The sequence below is a fragment of the Ambystoma mexicanum genome, chromosome 2p (genome assembly GCF_040938575.1).
Source record: "Ambystoma mexicanum isolate Mex_15411 chromosome 2p, UKY_AmexF1_1, whole genome shotgun sequence".
Lineage (NCBI taxonomy): Eukaryota > Metazoa > Chordata > Amphibia > Caudata > Ambystomatidae > Ambystoma > Ambystoma mexicanum.
The window spans coordinates 291,077,739-291,096,932 of record NC_090923.1 but is presented as its reverse complement, the minus strand read 5'-3'; the positions used below and the strand labels follow the sequence as shown (position 1 = coordinate 291,096,932).

The 19,194-nt window shown below is 45.7% G+C and overlaps 1 protein-coding gene across 3 annotated transcripts in view; it reads right to left on the bottom strand.

The window, feature by feature from the left end:
• PTPDC1 (protein tyrosine phosphatase domain containing 1) overlaps nucleotides 1-19,194 on the bottom strand; it is a 980,126-nt gene that overhangs the window by 174,942 nt on the left and 785,990 nt on the right. For all 3 annotated transcript variants that reach the window (XM_069643571.1, XM_069643572.1, XM_069643573.1), the window contains exon 8: nucleotides 3,933-4,118. In XM_069643571.1, coding sequence (XP_069499672.1) covers nucleotides 3,933-4,118 — 186 coding nt within the window. The remainder of the gene's footprint in view (nucleotides 1-3,932; nucleotides 4,119-19,194) is intronic.

Genomic DNA, 19,194 nt, shown 5'->3' with positions numbered 1-19,194 from the left:
TTATCACTCTTGTCTTCTCTAAACTGGACTACTGTGCCAGCATCCTCTTTGGACTCCCCATTTATGCTTTCAGTCCTCTCAACAACATCATTAACTACGCTTCCTTTAATCTCTTTGAACTCCCTCACTTCAGAACTACTTTCTCATTCCGTCACCAGGCTGAATGGCTAATGATGCAAAACGTGGTCAAATTTAAATTTCTTCACCTGGTTCACAAATCTATCCATGGTAAGGCACCTCTGTATATATCCTCCTCAATCCAACTCTGCCAGCCTTCTGGTAATCTTTGCACTGCCTCCTAGACTACCCTTATGGCACCTCACCCTCCCTGTGCTTTCTCTCGCTTCTGCTCTTTCTCTCTTCTTGCTCTACCAGCATGGAATTCTCTTCCCCTGGACATCTGAGAAACAGTCCATACAGAGTTATGCAAAACCAAACTCAATTCCTACCTCCTCCCCTCAGAGGTACAACTCTTAACCTACCTCTCATCTGCCTTATAGCTAAAATTTTCCCTCACCTCTAACCTGTCTCTGTCCCCCCATTTTCCGATACCACTCTAGCACTTTATCCATCACCGCCATATCTCTAACACAGCTGCCCGTACCACCTACCTGCCATTAAAAAGGTAAACTATTGGCTATCCTATATCTATGTAGGTCCATGCATGTATTGTCCCAGGTGACTGTTCCATTTCCTACTCTCCACAACCTGGTCAGAATGCCAGGCAAACTCTCCCCATTGTAAGCAGCTCACTGCTTCCTGTAAAATCTGACTTATCTATTGTAAGTTTGTTTATGATCAAAGGAGCATTGTTCCTCCCCGTATATAAATAAAATAAATAAATAAAATAATACCAGTAGCAAATTTAAAGGAAATCATTGCCCTTACAATTTCAACTCTGACCTCTGCCTGCCCATAAAATTCATGGAGCTATTTAAATATTTCAATATCTAACAAAAGGGCATATGACCGCTTCCCACATGATACATTATGCTGACAGGTTTTCATGTGCAAAGTTTAACAGCAACAAAGCTAACCATTTACATGGCATTATTTGGTGCATTAAAACTATTTTGACAATATCTTTACAATGCATGGGTTTAGTACAAAAAGACAAGTGTTCGGAAACGGAGTCCCTACTACAAAATTACACTAAACATGGTTAATTAAAATGTATTGATAATTTATATAAATATTAATAACTTCATGTTTAATTGCACAAATTCATGGCACATATGTATGGATTCTGTTTGATCATGGGAATCTAATCACTGCCCCCTTTATAGAGAAGAAATATCCCTTTGCCTATCAGTCTGGTATTACCCACTTGGGGCAGTAAAGCACCAACATTCTAGGCAATTCTCCTTTGAACAAGAGCACCATCACCAACCCCAGACATGTGTTTCGGCCTTGTTATGTCTCCTGAGTGAGGTGAGGCTAAGCCCCTCTAAGGGGTATATATCTGCAGTCTGTTTCTTGTCCCAGAAATGTTCTGTGGGATTGTGTACTAGGGGGTGTTAAATCAGAGGGAATACCTTAGCAAAATGAAAATCTAAATCCATAATATTTCAGACATACCATTTTTAGTGCCAAACACGTGAACTTGTATTACCATATTCTTCATGAATGTAAGCATTGAAAGCACATTTTTATTCTAATATTGCATACATTAAAATGCATTGTCTCTCAATGTGATTTGTCCGTAATCTTATGACTATCAGTGAACAGTTGGCAAGTAGTTGAGAATTTTGGTTTCTGCTACACTGAGAATATTTTAGAGAGATCTACATATGCCTAGTTTTTACTTTTAAGAGAGAGTTTTTCCTCATTCGCCAACCTTTTCATGTTTGTATATTTGCATATATATATATATATATATATATATATATATATATATATATATATTATATATATATATATGCATTTATAAAGCATGGCATATGGCATCTATGTAGATGTCCGAAACATGTGCCAAGTGAAAAGCTGGCCACCAGAAAAGAAAGACCTATCTGGTGTACCATAGAAAGATGCAGACTAGCATAGTGCGCAACAGAGAAGACACTTTGAAGAACAGCTAATAAAATTCTACAGGTAACAGACATATTGAAATCTGGAATTACCCTATGCCTGTTGGAATATTCAAGGTAGGAGAGGGTCCCTTCACATGTATTCATTTAAGTGGAGGAGCAGCGGTATGAACAACTTCTGTTCAACTTGCTTTTTGATCCCTAAACACAGATAAAATGTTTCACAATGGAAGGTCCTGAGAGCCTGTCATATATCAGTGTCAAGAGCGTGCTCCCAACACTTATATATGCAAGGGGGCTGCCCAGTGAATTATGCCTGAAATGTGTAGCTCACTTTTTTTTTTAACATTGTCATTTCTGAAATTGGGCATATAAAAAAAGTGCATTTTCTGCACTAATTTTAGACTAAAATTCTTAGAATATGAGATTGGTTTGTTTTTAAACAAGCTACTATATCTTGATATTTAACAAGTAATGTGGGGGATACCTTTCGGTATCAAAAGCAAACAAACCAAAGGCAAATTAGATGTGTGTTAACAGTGCTAAATGTCATGTGCTGCTTAACCTGGAATTGCTGTACAATCCATGAAAAAGAGGATTGTCGTATATCATACAAATTAATTAATGACCAACCTATGAAGCATGTCTTGGATGTCTAGAAAAACAGATGTAGGTGATGGTTAAAAATCCCCTTATCAGCAACCTTTTACAAACATGCACACCCTCTATGCCCCCAATGCTTTACTCTTATCCCATGGCCGGTGCATTTAAATACTTTCATATCCTGTGATTTAGCTCATCAATAAAAAAAACATAATTCAATTTGAGCAACTCCTAGAACAGGCAGGGAGCTCACCATTTCTGCCCCAAAGTTGCAACTGTTTCATGTACTCTGTTTACTTGTAAACTATTAAGTTTAGGATGTTAAACAAAGGTTCTTTTCTTAGCTGCTACCTTATTCATTAAGTGTACCTTGGCCCTTGAATCTGGCATTATTCCTAACTGAATAAAAATAAAAATACAGAAATCAGTAATCAAAAACATAATTGGAATGTTATGGTTAAGTTGCACTAATAAAAACCTATGAAATACAATGAAAAACTTTTGTTAAAGGGACGTTATGGTTACAAGTAAAACCGAAAAACACCTGAAATTCGCCAGTTATGGTAAGCTAAGCAACCATAACTCGTGCCACCACAGTGCACTGCTAAGACTAACACCCAGGACATCAAAGATGACATCACAAATGTCATTGACATGGCGCAAGCCGATTAACCAATCGGGTTCCTGTCTGCGGAGCGAAAAGGGAAGTGTGTCCGAGGAGCGGACATATATCACAAATTTTTTTAGACCTACTTTTTGGTCATTTTACAAAAAACGACTGGACCGATTTTCACCAAATTTACAAAAGCACGCTTTCAGAACCAAGCCGCCGCTCCTGCCGCAAATTTGGTGAAAATCTGGTTCAGCGGTTTGGGATGTAGGCGCGACAGACATTTTTTCTCCATTCAGTCTATGGGAAAAAAATAAATTTTGGGACCCCCCACTATAACTTTGCCCCCCTGGACCAAACCTCACCAAACTCTGCAAAAGAATTCAGAGTGGGCGATATACTTTTTCTGCAAGTCTTTGTGAGGATTCGTCCAGGGAGAGCGAATTTATAAGCTGCTCAAAAAGTGGGCTTCCTATGGGTTTAGCAACTTTACCATAACTACATGGCCGCTACCGCAGGCCATGTAATATACATACCCACACAGTTAAGAACTATTTTCCATGAACCTCTGTTAATGTACAAAGTTTTCTGGAATAGCTGCACACACATAGTATAATTTGCAATTACACAATTAGGCCGAGCATACTCACTACAGTAGAATGCATAACAGTGGATTACTCAAAACGGGTTACCTTTTCAAGGAGGTAAAGTGCACTCTGTGGTTCATTACAATTTGCTGCTAACATTTCAACATCTTCTTTGGTTATGAGAGGTTCCTTCAGTTGCTCAATCCAAGACCACATCAACCTGCAAAGGATGAAAGGATCTTTTTCTGCGCATATTTTATCCCAAGCTCCCTCGCGAGAATTCAGCTCTTTCTAATGAAACATAAAAAAAAAAACAATCAGCAATATGAAATGTTCGTACGAAAAGAATACAACAATCTAGAGAGGAAGTTAACTCAAACCTGCCAAAGCAAATGTATTCTATGTGGTCACAATATCCTGCACACCAACCACAATCTTGTTATTTAACATGTGAACAAGGAAATAAGAGATCATAATTCACAGAATGAAAATAAAAAGCAATGAAACCAATCAGAAGCACTATTATAAATGTGCACATAGCGGATGGTCATTGTCTTGTTGACAATCAGACTGCTTGAAATGAGTCAATAACAACCAGTTTTGGCTGCTTTTCCAGCCTTCTGACATATTATTAAATGTGGTAAAAGGTGGCTTTTCCATGATGGGGCAAGAGGGTTCCCACCCACCTGAACACTCACCCATCGTGGACGAGCAGCACCAGCCAAGTGAAATCACTGAGCACTGCCCCAGCTGCTGGTTGCAACTGAGGGAGCGCTTCTGGGCTGGCTTAAACTGTCAAAGGGAAACTTTGTTTCCCTTTGACAGTTTAGTTTCCCAGCAGGCATGCTCAATGAGCCATGCAAGGCCGGGGGCGATTCACTTGCCCAGCCTTGCATGGCCAATTGGGGATGTAGGCTGGGATACTGCACGTTTTTATGTGTGAGGTGGAGCTCCTGTGTCTCCCTGCACATACAAACTTAACAGGGCATTTGGGGGGAGGGGTTGCGTGTCGTGTCATCATGTGCTGACTCCTGCGTACAGAAACCAGGAAGTGCTCTGGAAGGATCCAGAGCAGGACTGAGGTGTGGGAAACATTTAAATTTGTATGTATAGGCGTGTGTCAGTGAGTGAGTATTTTATGTATGGGGGTTGGGGGTGTGTAAATACTGTTTAATGCTGTTTGAATTTGTGAATATGTGTTTGAACAGGCAAGTAAATGATGTGCAAATGTCGCTTGAGTGAGCAAGTGAACGCTGTTTGAAATCATTTATAAAAGCATTCACACGGCATTCACTCACTTATTCAAACTGATTCATTCAAATGAATGTGCGAGTGAACGTGAATGTGTTTGAACGAGCAGGAGAATGTCATGCTACTGCAAGAAATGGCTAGTCAATGCATTCTAGCCACGTAATAACACTTACTATGCTTGCTTTAACCCCTTAAGGGCCAAGGACAAGGTATCTCTTCCTTGGCAACAATGAGGTAATCCCAAGGACGAGATACCTCGTCCTTGACCCTTAAGGGGTTAAAAGCATGATAAAGAAGAGGCGTGTCCAAGATTGACGACTAGGCGGATGCATCAAATGAAAGCTCTCCACCCGCAAAGGTGAAAATTCCCCTTCGATCCTCGGAACGGTGGATGAAACGTATCGGAGAAGCAATCATAATCACGAGGCTGATTGTGGGGACGTAATCTCACAAGATCGCGGGTAGGCGATCTCGAAAGAAGACAAAGCGTTGAAAGCACGAAAACGCCACAGGCGACAGAAAGAAGCTGGCAGTGAATGAAGAAACACTGTCCAGCGCTGCTCCTGATCCTGGAGCTTCAATAATTTTCAGGCCCTGACAATTGTGGCCTACACACAGAGCGTAATGCCATGGCTGAGGGCAGCCACCTGGGTGCTCTGGATGCGTGATGTGTGCACCCGTAGCACTCCTAGCAGGCAGTGAAGCAACTGCATGCATTGGACTGAATACCTACGTGAGTACTGTTTCTGCCCCTGCCCTGGACTCTGCTTATCCCCAGTTCAACAAGTTAGTGAAGGTGTCTAAATAAAAACTGTGTTCTAACACAACCTGTGTTCTGTCTTCCTTCAGGCCACCACACTGATCCCGGCAACAGGAGTGTTGCCTGCGGGGCCTGGACTAAACCGAGGGGCGAGGCAGAGGACTCACAGAAAAAATGGCAGCCGCGACGGGGTGTGCGGACCACCGATCCCTGGGTGTGAAGGCAGGGGGCAATGAGAGAGAGGGTCACCCCCCACAGAGGTGCTGGCAATCCTGGGGACCGGCTGTGGCATTGGGAAGACTGGTGAGAGGCGACATGCCCAGAAGGACCTGAAAGAGGTAATGTGTGGCCCCCACTGTGAGAGCTGGCCAGCAAGGGGTCCTCAGCAGAGGTGGAGAGTGCAGGGGGGGAGGCCTCTCGACGCGGCGCACAGCCGAGGGGAAGGAGAGACAGACGCCAGTGCAGCGCCACACAAGGGAGAAATGAAGAAGGTGCGCTATGTAGAATACTGCAGAAATTGCAGGGTGCTTGAACCTCCACTTAAATGGTCATCATTGCCGAATACCTGTGCCTCCAGATATACTGTAACTGCAACAAGTGGCACAAAAATGTAAGCGCAGGCAGAAATTATGTCAGCAGCACTAGTAAGTGGTTACTGCATCAAAGTTTACATTTGACAGGGATTGGGGAGTGCAAAGTGAAGAGTGCAAGAGCGTGAACAGTTTGCCTGCTCACTATCAAAATAAGCAGCCAAGTTACCGGCTGTACCACTGTCAAGTGTCAACGTACGGGGTCAAGAGTGCTAATCGCAAGCAAAGAACGGAAGTGACATGCAGAGGCAGCCCTTCAGTTATCTTCACTTACTGGTGCTCTGGGAATAAGACAGAGGACTGGGAGGAGGAGAAAGAGTGCCTACCGTGAAATGAAAGCTGCAGGGGCAAAGTAGTCCTGTACTACCAAGTCCGGTACTGCGGTCTGTGACTGCATAAATACACATATCTGAGCTTTCAAGTTGGACTAGTGAGCTCCAGATACGTCACCCACCCTCAGACACCACAGAGGGAGGATTGTGTATGTATATGGGACCAAAGAAAAGATTTCCTGCACCCAGGCACAGTGGAAAGGGGTTTTACCAGTGAGGAAGCACTCAATCCACGCTAAACTTTGGAAACCAGGAAGAGCAAAGAGGAATGAAATGGCATTCACCAAGAAGGACTTAAACGCTCCGCCTGCAAAATTCAAAGTGAGCTTACAGAAACAGTGAAGACGGAGGCCACCAGCATCAAGGAGGATCTCTCATAGGCAATTGCGGCAAACCAGAGAGGCATTGATAGCTTGTGGAAGAGGGTGATGGAAGTGGAATGTCACATCACTGGACTGACCGAGAAGGTTCCCAAGCTGGCGCAGCGGGCGCAAAGTGTGGAAGAGAGGTTGAGATGGCTCAAAGAGGAGCGTGAAGATCTGGAAAACAGATCTCGGAGGGACAACATTCAGATTGAAGACCTGAAGGAGGGAGCAGAAGGCACCAACCTGGAGGGGTGCGTCAGGGACATGTTCAGAGGACTGGTGGAGGGAAAGCAAGGGCAGAGGTTGAAAAGTACACAGAGTGGGAAGGCGGAGAGCGGAACCCGGGACCCGTCCGAGAGACGCTGTTGTCAAAATGCGCAACTAAAGGGCAAATCCAGGATTATGAGTGCATTAGAGTTGTAGACAAAATACATTGGAGTTGGAGTGAAGCCCAATTGTTCAACGACCTCTCCCAAGTGACACTAGAACAGAGGAGATCGCTAAAGCCCCTCACGGTGGAGCTTGCCAGAAGGATGTTAAGTACAAGTGGCTGTTTCCAACGAGGTCACAAGTGGAAGAAGGGCTGAGGATTCTGGGTGGGGGCTTGCAGTACCAGCAGAGACTAGAGGTACATAAACATTCTGATGGAAATTCAAAAGCTGCGACAGGGAGCAGCCAGTGGTGGACTTCTTTGAAAAATGGTAAAAAGCCCTGAGTTGTGGCAGAGAGAGTGGGGGGAGGCTGCAACCCAGCCTTAATGTGTGTTTTGCCGCCAAGAGTGCAGTGATTGCAAGGGAGGAGGGTAGGTGATGGGAGAAAATGTGAGCAGGGAGAGGTTGACGCTGCTTGGTACTCACAAAATGGGGACACGTTCAGAACCTGGATGGCAGATCCAGGAATAGTTAAATCCACTGTATGGTGGTAGTCGAGGGGTCAAGGGTTTGGAAACACAATACTGGGGGGTAGGGAGGAAGGATGATGTACCAGGAGGAATGGGATGGACCAAGATGGATGGGAAATGTATAAGTTAGAATCATGGAATGTCAGGGGGCTGAACAGTCTGAGTAAGAGCTTGACAGTGCTGAGGGAAAAGAGGAGCAGGGATTGCATGCCTACAAGAAACTCACTTGCTGAAGGGGGATGTGGGGAGGTTGAGGAGCAGGGAATACTTGGTGCAAAACAATGCCACGGCAGGGAACAAGAGGGTGGGGGTGCATATATTGTTTCACAAGTCTATCAAAGTGGAGGGGGTTATGGTAAAGAGGTACCCAGGAGGAAGATATGTGATGCTAAAAGGGAACTTTGGTGGCCAGCTGTACATGTGGGTCTCATTATATGCGCCTAACCAGGGACATGAGCAAATTCTAGAGGGGTGCTTGACCGAACTAGGTAGGTTTGTAGAGGGGGAATTGGTGGCAGCAGGGGACAATTATCTGGCCATGTAATCAGACCTAAGTGGGTAGAGGGAGCATGCTACGCGGTCCATGTCCAAACAGCTGAGAGGGAGGATCAAAGAGGTGGGAATACGGAACACATGGCATACGCTTCACCCACAGGACAAAGACTACTCTTTCTATTTGCATGTGCACAAAACATATTCCCTGATAGACTATATCTTAGTGACGCCAAGGGTAGTGCATGCGATCACTCACTCAGTGAAAAAGATGGTGTCAGATAACGCACCAGTCACGATGGAGGGGGACTGCAAAGAGGGTACAAGGGGTGAAGATTGGAGGATTACCTCCTCAGAGATAAAGGGATCTGGAAGCAGGAATAAATATATGGGAGTGGGCAGGGAAGCAGAGGGGACAATAGCATAGCATTGGGACACTTTTAAGAAGCATATTAGGCACTTTCTGATAAATGTGTCAAAAGGCTTGCGAAAGGCTAGGAGAGCATCAGAGTAGGGCCTCAAGCAAGAGATAGGGAGACTGAAGGCATCCCACAGGAGGCGGGCACCAACAGGGTAGCTAGACAGCTATCCCATGCAAGGGTACAGCTTAAACACCTTGTGGGAAGATCAGTAGAGAGTACTTCACTGAAGTGCAGGCAGACCTATAAGCATGGGAAAAAGGTTGGGACGGTGTCAGCAAGGCAGATGCGCAGCAGACAGCATAGGGCCTTCATAGCAACCACAGGGGATAGGGTTAAGTGGATAGTGGGGACGCAAGGGGGAAAAAGTAGTGTAGAGGAGTTTTTTGGTAACCTCTATAAGGAAGAATCGTGTGACAATGAGGACAATGGATCACTGAGGCCCATAGGGAGCAGTTAGAGGGTTTGACAATGTTGGATGAGGTTCACAGGGTGATCGCTAGACTGAAGCCCCACAAAAGTCTGAGGGAGGATGGGCTAATAGCTATATTCTACACACAGTTCACCCAGCGGAGCTCTTCAATGAGTTTTGGGAAGAGCGCAAAATAGCGACCTCCATGGAGATGGCACACATCACCTTGATTCCGAAAATCGGAGCGAATCCACAGTTGGTCTTGTCATACAGGCCGAAAGCACTTATAAATGTCGACGCAAAACTAGATACCACAGTACTGGCTGCCAACTGGAAGGAGAACTACCATCCTTGATCTCGCAGTACCAATATGGGTTCATCCAGGGGTGGAATACCTTTGGCAACAAAAGGAGGGTGCTGCATGTTATTGATAAGGCCGCAAACAGGGGCAAAACAGTACCAACTTGTCTATTAACGCTCAATGCCGAAAAAGGCACGTGATGAGGTAAATAGAAATTTTATGTTTGCATGCTACGCACGCTGGGAGTGGGACTGAACCTTTTGAAAAGGTTTCACGCAAATTACTAAACCCTGAAAGCAATAGTTAAGGTGAATGGGGGGTTGACAAACCCAATCTCAATCCGCAGCCTATTATAAAAGAATTGTTCTCGGCAACGATTCCCCCTCAGTTCCTATCTCACTGGGAAGTGTGAGACAAGAATGGTATCATGAGAGAAAAACAGACACAATGATTCAAGTTTATGAAAACCTTAATTTTATATAGAAAGGGATTTGGAGACTGCCCAACTTGCCCTACGTCTACAATGGGAGTAGTCTCAACCATCAACAACATTGTAATTCCAAAGTCAGTCAAGTTAGTCAAAATAAAAGTGTCTGTGTTAAACCTATGCTTGCCCTCACACTCTCTAATACAAAAAATGTGTGCATGGGGTTGGACTAAATAAAAAGGGTGCTTCAAAGTAAAGGTCAGGATAGCAGCCACTTGGGATGCAGCATGCATTCCTCGGTTTTCAAAGGCACAGTACCAAGTTCTTTTTACAAAGTTGAAACTGTTCTGGACGCACAAGTTCAAAGTTCCTTTAGGCAACAATTTCTCTGTGTCAACTCTCCTCAGGAAGTCTGCTACTTATCAATAGTTCACAACAGGTTGGTATATTGGTTTATCAGAGCCTTTCAACAACACCCAGTATTCCTCAGCCCCAGGCGGGACCACTCTTGACACCTTGGCTCTCCTCACACAGTTATACAACAGTTCAACCTAGCAAATACTTTAAATGCACACACAGTACTTTTGGTCCTGTGTGGGACAACACTAATACTTGGGCCTTTCCATCAGTTTTCTCTTCTCAGCGTCCTCCCGGCTCCTTTTGCAATTAAATCTTGGCTTACTTTCATCAGTGTGCCCCCGGCACCCAGGGACGTCATTTCACCAAAATGCCATGGGTAGCGGAAGTAACATCACACAACCCTTGACCCCACGATGACATCACAGAAAGTGATCTAATTTGACCCCACCCCCAAGTGACATCACAGGAAGGCATGATTTGTCCACGATTACACACCTGGTGAATGTCATTTTCCAGATTCGACGTGGGTCTATATGTAAAACATAAATAATGAGGAATTTGTAACAGGCTAACCGAAATCTAGAATGCAGGCTACAGCTAGTGTATGAAACATCTATAGATCAATGGACACAGAAGTACGTGTTATCTGTGGTGTTGCTGTGTTAAACAAGTGAAAAAAGCACTGATCTGGGGAGGTGTGCGCTGCTGTTTAACCAGGAGAGAAATGATGCATGAGCAAGGCCTGATAATGAAATCATTGACCAGGATTTAGTATCAACAAAATTCCCTTGTTATTAATGAATCTATGAGTCAGCTACCACTACGATAGAAGAAACTTATCAGACTGGTCTGCGTGCACAGGAGTGAGTGCTCCTGATAATGTTATCTTTGATGGAGTATAATACCTGGGAAAGGTTCTTTCAATATACCCAAGACCACCCCATAGTTTTTATTACCTAAGCGTAATACTGGGTGCCAGAGGACCATGTAATGTAATATCATTGCTGCACGCATAAATCCATAGCAACAAACAGTTATTTAAAATTGAAAACATCCACAAGTTGCTTCTCACCTGGGGACTCACTGGCAGACCTCAAGGCACGCACAGCACACTACCCCCCTTTGTCAGACCCAGTGGTGCCCAATGGCTTAGCGAAAAATTGGTATCAGGTAATAAAATCGTGGCAAAAATTTCGCAGGTAAAAACAAACCGTGGCATAAATGCTGTGGTTTGACCCGGTAAAAGTGTACCCCATTATACCATTTAAGGGGAGCATGGGTTTCGGGGGTGTCACCCGCTCCCTCTAAATGGTATAATGGGTCCGGAGGTTGCAGGGGTGTCCCTCGCATCCTTTACTTGATTGTGGCGCAAAACACCACTGCATTTTGGCCGCAATAATTTGTATTCACGGCCATTTTAGCCGCGATTTTAAGACATGGAACCGAAAAATTTGGCAGCTCCCCTGCGAGACATGCTGTGGGGGCCCCGAAAGCTCCTTAAGAAAGCACAAGGCACGCCACATCCTGGGCCAGACCTGACCACCAGGTATGCGCAATGTCCATGATGATTATGCTACTGCAGTGGCATGCACTACTGCAAGTGACAGAAGTAAATCGGATTTTCAATCAAAGCTTACATCTTTAACGTAACATAGAGACAAGGGGCGTGTCCTGGTCCACAAATATACCATCCACCAGTGGTGGCTGGTGAGTTGTTTTTTGGAGGGTATACATTTTTGCCACAAGTATGTGATTGGGACTAACGAAAATGAGTTTTGGGTGGTTGGATTATTCTACCTACCCAGAGTAAATGTGTTGAATAATGGATTTAAATGGTGCATTACACAGCGCACTTCCTGGGAAAATGTGGGTAAAAGGCCAACAATCGGTCGTGTAGGGTAAATCATGAAAAGTACAATAGATGCAAGTCACCAAAAGTGCACAGGGCATTTGACAATGTATTATCATGCCGGTCCCTGCAATATATGTCAGTATAAAAAACAATGTATGCTGGCTGTTCCCCAACACTTCCATGCTAGCTCCACCAACATTTGCTAGTATCCCCATATAAGACCGTACTTATGCTAGCTTTAAGACTTTTTTCTATAGCATCATTACTGACACTGGGCACAGCACTGGCTCTGAAAATATATGCCAGTACTCCTATGTAAGTACATACTCCCATTGGTTTGGCCATTCAAAGTGACATGCCACAATATGAAAATCTGTCTGAACTGGTTCCAATGTAAGCCATTCTAGACCCATAAGAACACTTATCTTGCTTTATTCATCATTAATAAAGCAAATCATGCTACAGTGAAGAATATACAGGCTGCTACACCAAAACATCAGTCTAGCGAGGTAACCCTACATATCATGCTCACTTTTTTAAAGATGCCGAGTAATAAATGTCATGCCACAGTAAGCAATGGCTAGACTGACTGCCCAAAATGGCATTCTAGCCAGGGAATGGCACACATGAACCTGACTTTGCCCACAAATACCAGTAAAACATGCAAAGTCAATAAAGGATGTGGCAACAATGCTCCAGTGATCCCCAGTCTCCCAAGGCTTTACGCACACATGCATCCACTTTCACCCACCGGTCACTCACCCATACATCTTCTCTCGCATTCACTAACACTGGATTCACCACACAGGCAAACACCAAATCCCACCAGAACATTCAAACAAACACTACCACATGTATGCTCGTTCAGTCACTCACTCACAGCTTCTCTTACATGCACTCATTGCATTCTCTACACAGGCACACACCCACTCACAACATTTAAAAACACACATCACATCACTTCTCATTCACCCACCAGTCTCACACATCTTCTCTTCCAACAACTCATTCCATTCTCTGCACTGGCACCCACCCACCGACCCAGAACATTCAAAAACACACATCACATCGCTTTTCATTCACTCACCCACCAGTCACTAACATCTTCTCTTACACCCACTCATTACATTCTCTACACAGGCACACCCCACCCACCCATAACATTCAAAAACACACATCACATCTCATTCACCCACCATTCACATACATACATCTGACACACACTTCACACATGCAAAACACACATCATATTACAAATAAAAGCCTTATTACCTTTTTCTTGCCGCTTCGGTGCATCCCTCCAGGTCCCCTCGGCTCCTCCATGCAGCTCACAAACAGGAACCAGGAAGCTGTGAGAGTTTCCTGTATGTGAGCTGCAAGGAAGCCGAGGGTGAAGGGGATGGAGCTGAACGTGACATGTGTCAGCTCCAACCCCTAGTGAGTGCCTCCCCGGGCCCAGACTTCACCCTGATGTGCGAGGACGGGGTCGGGGACCCAGCAGACCTGGTGTGGTGGAGCCACCAGTGCCGCAGAAGGCCCCGCAACACCAGGAGCACACATGTTTTGTGTGCAAAAAACACACATATATATATATATATATATATATATATATATATATATATATATATATATATATTTCTTTTTTTCTTATTAAGTTGGGGACACAAGGGAGTCGCCAGGGTTTGCAACTGTGGCCCCCAGGGGTAGCAGTTACAACCCCTGGTGATCCCTAAATGGCATCCCTGACAGCACCTTTCTGGAGGTCAACTTCAGCTTTCCTCAGTATCTTGCCCCCAGCACCTTTTACAATTCATCACCAAGTTTTCAAAGGGTCGCTGCGTGCGTTTTCCCCAAAGCAGCATAGCCCCCCCATCACTTGCTTCCATATTTACTCTCTCTGTAAACTTCACTCCTGTACACAATGTCTATGTTCACTAGAACTCCTTTCACCACGTGTTAATGTACATGCAAATGTTCACTACTTTGTTTCTCTGGCCTTTCAACTTTCACAACAGCCAATCAAAGCTTTACTCTTCAGCGCGATTCTTATCCTACGCTTGTCCTTGTAATTATCTTACCGCTTGCAACATTTTATCCTTCATGCTTTGCCGCTATCATCAACTGGGCTCCCCTTTGGCTTTGAACTCACCGGTTGTGATTTCTTTAACGTAATTTGCGGTCTCATTGACTGAAGACCAAGGACTCCTCGCCAGCCCGTCAAACTCTCCTGGGCGGCTTCTCTGGCCCAGGATAACGAACACTGTTCCATGGACTTCACTCAGGAGACCCGCCTCTGGCTCCTTAGAGACACAGCTCCCTCACTGCGCTTTCGTTAGCCCTTTTACACCATAGGCTCTCAGCGGCTAGTCCTCCACCCAGGTGATCCTCTCTTGCTCGTCCACCCCTAGGGTTGGGATCCAATATCGATGGCCCTCCCCTGGCCACCTGTGTAGAAGATCCCCCGGGAGTAGGGAGGTAAAGACCCTCAGGTTTTACACAGAAGGGAGATGAGTAAAGAGTGGATGAGAGCCTCACACAAATAAGGAGTGTGCACTGACATTGCTGCATTTTAGCTTTTTGTAGCCTTTTCACCCTGCTCAACCCTTTCATCCTTCTTCCCCTTCCCATTGCACAACCTTCCTGCATCTTCCTCCTTTCTTAACTGTGTTGATCCATAACTGGCACTGCATTTTACTTGTCTTGCCTGTCAGGAACATCAAATATGGCAGTTATTTAAACCGTGCTTCTTCCATTTGGCCTTTGTTCTTGCTCCATTTCCTGGATTACACCCCTTCTCATTCAACTCGGTAAAGATCCACCACCATCATTATGGACCAACCACAGCTACAAAATCGGTCAACTGACATTTCACGTAATAGTGCAGTTGTAGATTATACCACCTTGCTCTTTCCTATCAAATAGTTTCCTCTGTTTTTTTACCTGTCCAATTATTAACATTCCATGCAATTCTTTTCCCTCATTTATCATTTTGGGGAATTCTGCATTCATAAGGAATGCTTCCGCACCACACAGTGTTCTCAATCATCTACATGAGTTATACTAACAGTTCTTCAATTTTGAATACAGCAAGTACAACCCACAACGCAAACCTTTGTTAAGAGTGAGTATGTATAATTGGTTATTTATAACGCGCTTAATACCCAGAGGTTTCTAAGCACAGACTCGGGGGTCGAACCTCTGTTGCTCCACGTCGTCTTGCTTCCAAGACAAGCGCGTTGCCCCTGAGCTATCCTCTCGAGACACAAATGCATTTGCACTAAAAAAAAACACTGTTTATAGGCACACAAACTGCAATTCACATGGGAACTTGTGGGTGCAGATGTCTAATCAGCCCACATACATATCTAGGACTGAAGGGACAGGCGGTTGCCGTAACTTCTTTGACACAGGTATTATAGCTCAGTGGCAACGCGCTTATCTTTGAAAGCAAGACGATGCAGAGGAACACAGGTTTGAATCCCAGGTCTGCGCTTAGAAATCTCTTCGGTGTTAAGCACGCTATAAAAAAAACGATTATAATAATAATAATTCTACTCCAATTTTAAAATGTGTGTTGCTGAAAGGTCAGCAAGGCAAATGAGGGATACACCTACAAATGCAGGACGTCCATCCTAATTCACAAAAAAGGGCAGCTCATTTGGTACTTTTCTAACTTGTTCAACTTTAACCATTCCGATCTGCAAGCACATACAAAATGTTTTTGTAATTTTTCTCTGAATGTTTGTCACTTCTTACATTGACTGACACCGCTTTCAGGGAAAATCTGTTAAGTATATTTTGTTCAACTTAACTCGTAAAAGTCCCCGTCACGGCCTTGCTCATTAGAATGTGTGATGATCTTACAGATAGCGTCAATTCTTTTGGGTGAGGGTAGACCTTCCCATTGGGCCAGAGCAGTGTGGCTGATAACCAAGAATCCCCTTGGGGCTGGTGCAATGCAGGAGAATCCCATGGTAGGAAGAAACCATCTTAAAAGGAGTGACGCTAAACCAGGCTATGGGCCCTTTAAGACACTGAGCTTCATTATGAGTCAGCCGGTCCGGAAAGAACAGTGGTGGTAAATGCGCCACCACCGTTGTTTCCGGACAGGCTGATTAAGAGTCCAGTAAGGCAGGAGGTGTCACTCCGGCCAGGTCTAACCTGGAGGGTTTAACACCACCCGCCTGCAGGCGGATATGGAAACACCGGCACCATTACAGCATGCTGGCGGTGTTTCCACTTCCCCATGGAGTCATACAGGACTCCATGGGAATGGGAATTACTGTGTCACCGGGGTTGTAATGCCCCAGTGATTCCGGCAATCACGGAGGCGGAATGGTAATACGAGTCTGGCGGTAACCATGGTTACCGCCGTACTCGTATTGAGTCACTTGATTGTTCCCTGATGTAAAAATGCCCAGTATCGGGGGCGTGGCCTGGAGAGCCATCGATGATTTCGCCTCCATAATGGCCTTCGCGTGAAGCCCGCACTTATACTCAACTAAGTGTTGATTCCCTGCACGACGCAAGCAAACAATGCTACCTGCAGCGATCGGAAGACCTTGACTATCCACTGGATGAATTTGAGCTTCTAGCGCAGCCTCTTTCACCCTGACCGCAACCGCCGAAAGCTGCACCCACTCTAGCTGAAGCACCAAGATGGCCGGCAGACCTTACAGGGGACAGAAGCTGAAGCACCCCAGTGGCGGAGCGAAGATCTGCTGGGCCACACCATCACAGACCCGACCACCCGGTTAGCAACTTGGTGCTAACACCTGCAGCTATCGATGCGGGTAACCCCAGGTGACAGTGACGCCACTGGGACCGGTGCCGCTGGGCCGGTGGGGGCACAGCCCTTCTCCCCTCCTTCTTCTCTTACTTTCATGGCTCTGGGGCCTGGAAGGTTTCATACCCGGTGGAGGTGCAGGGTGGGTCCAACCGCCAGCGACCCATTCCCAGCACGGCAACAGCAACGCAGAGCCCAGGCTCAGGAAGTGCTTCTCCTCCCTCCGCAGGGCTGTGCGCTCTACCTCCCTCTATCTTCTAGCAATATGCACAGCGGGGGTGCTCAGCCTTCCCTCTCAGCCCGCAGAGCTGAAGAGCCCTCAGAAGGTCTGACCCTCGGGACGTGGAGGTAAGGCTGCCTTCACAGATCCACATCTCCACGTGCTGGAAAGGTGCGGAAGCTGCCACGGAACGATCATATAGGCCCCATAACTGCTCATGGATGCAATTCAACGCCTCTCACACGGTGGAAGCCCCAGAATATGCCCCCCCCCAGCACGTCCCAATAAATTCTGCAATCCAACTTGGGGGAGTTGAAGAATCAAGCCCGAATGCCTTCTCCCCCCTCTCACCCAGCTATCATTTTGTGGAAGGGAACTATAAGCCTGACTGAAACAACCCATTTCACTATTGAACCATAAGTGGAGCGTAGTTCCATCGACATGGACTCAATTCTGCCCAATTAAGCAAGAATATCTCCTACCTACAAAGACTCTGGGGCTGGGGCCTTTAGCACCGCCAGGGGAACACTTTTTCAGGGCCCTGGGACATTGGAACACAGTATCACAGATCCACCTCTCCAAATTAGTGAAGTTCTCTGCAACCTTCATCCACCACATCCTGGGGAGGGAGCGTCAAGGCGCTTCTGAAATCCGCCAAAGATGTCAAGACATATCAAAACCCCCCAAAAGTGTGGATATCTCTACAATGCTGCTCCCACCAGATAAAGGGAATAAGCCTGAATCCTCCAGACCTATTCCTCCAACATCCCCAGAAAACACCAACCAGCTAGCCACCAAAAGTGACACCTAGGCCTTTATGTCAGACATTAAGTCAGAATTTCGATCCTACATGTCAGAACCTAGGACAAAATTGGAACAGACTGACCAAAGGGTTCTGGAGGTCAAGCAGAAGGTGGGGGAGGTGGAGGACCTAACCCAGGAACGTGCTACACTGCTCGTGGAAATGCAACATAAAATCTAAACCCTCAAACAACAATGAACTTTTGGAATATAAACAGGAGGAACTAGGAAACAGAGCCCGACGGAACAACCTACGCATACGTGGGGTGCCCTCCTCAGTCCCAGATCAAAGGCTAGCGGAATATGTGGGGGACCTATTCCAATCTTTTCTCCCGCATCTTAAATCCCAACTCATTGGACCGCAACGATAGATTGCGCCTCTGCCGAGGAGCGGCAACAGCCCCCCCCAAGCAGATCTTTCAAGACCTAGCCCTCGCAACGATACAAAAACAGAGAGCCCTGAGGCCGTTGCCGCTTTTTCTTCGTGATCAACATGTCAAGTATCGTTGGCTATTCCTGACTGCACTTCAGTTCACCTACAAAGGTGTCCCTCAAACGATTGGGCACTTAGAAGATGCCAAAATGATCCTGCAGCCTACCTCGCCTGAACACGGAGAAGGTCGGCAGTGCCACGGATGATCTCTCCCCGATACCGAGACAGGAGGCCTGGACAAAGGTCCAGAAGGGCCGGCGAATCAAATAATGCATCTGCAGGGCCTGGTGGTCTAGAGGCATGAGGCACACAAGCATGCAACCCCCGACACCAAGCTCGACTGGTGGTCCCTGATGGTGAGTTTATGGATACCGCAACGAAAGGGAACATACGAAGACTCAATTTTTCATAACGGGCTTCACACGGCCAATGCCTGACTCCGAGGTGAATGACACCTGTAAACCCTTGGAGTGGTAGGATGGCAATTCTGTTACAGTTTGTTTGGGGCATCGTTGACAAAAAATGTTGGGTGCCCTCTAAGTTTGTTGTTGTAGCTTCAAGTTCGAAGCCTAAGTTAACATTTCGGCTGCACCACAGAATCAGGACGAAAGATGACATGAATGGCGACTGAACCGCATCTCTCACCCCCCATCATGTCAGAGGAA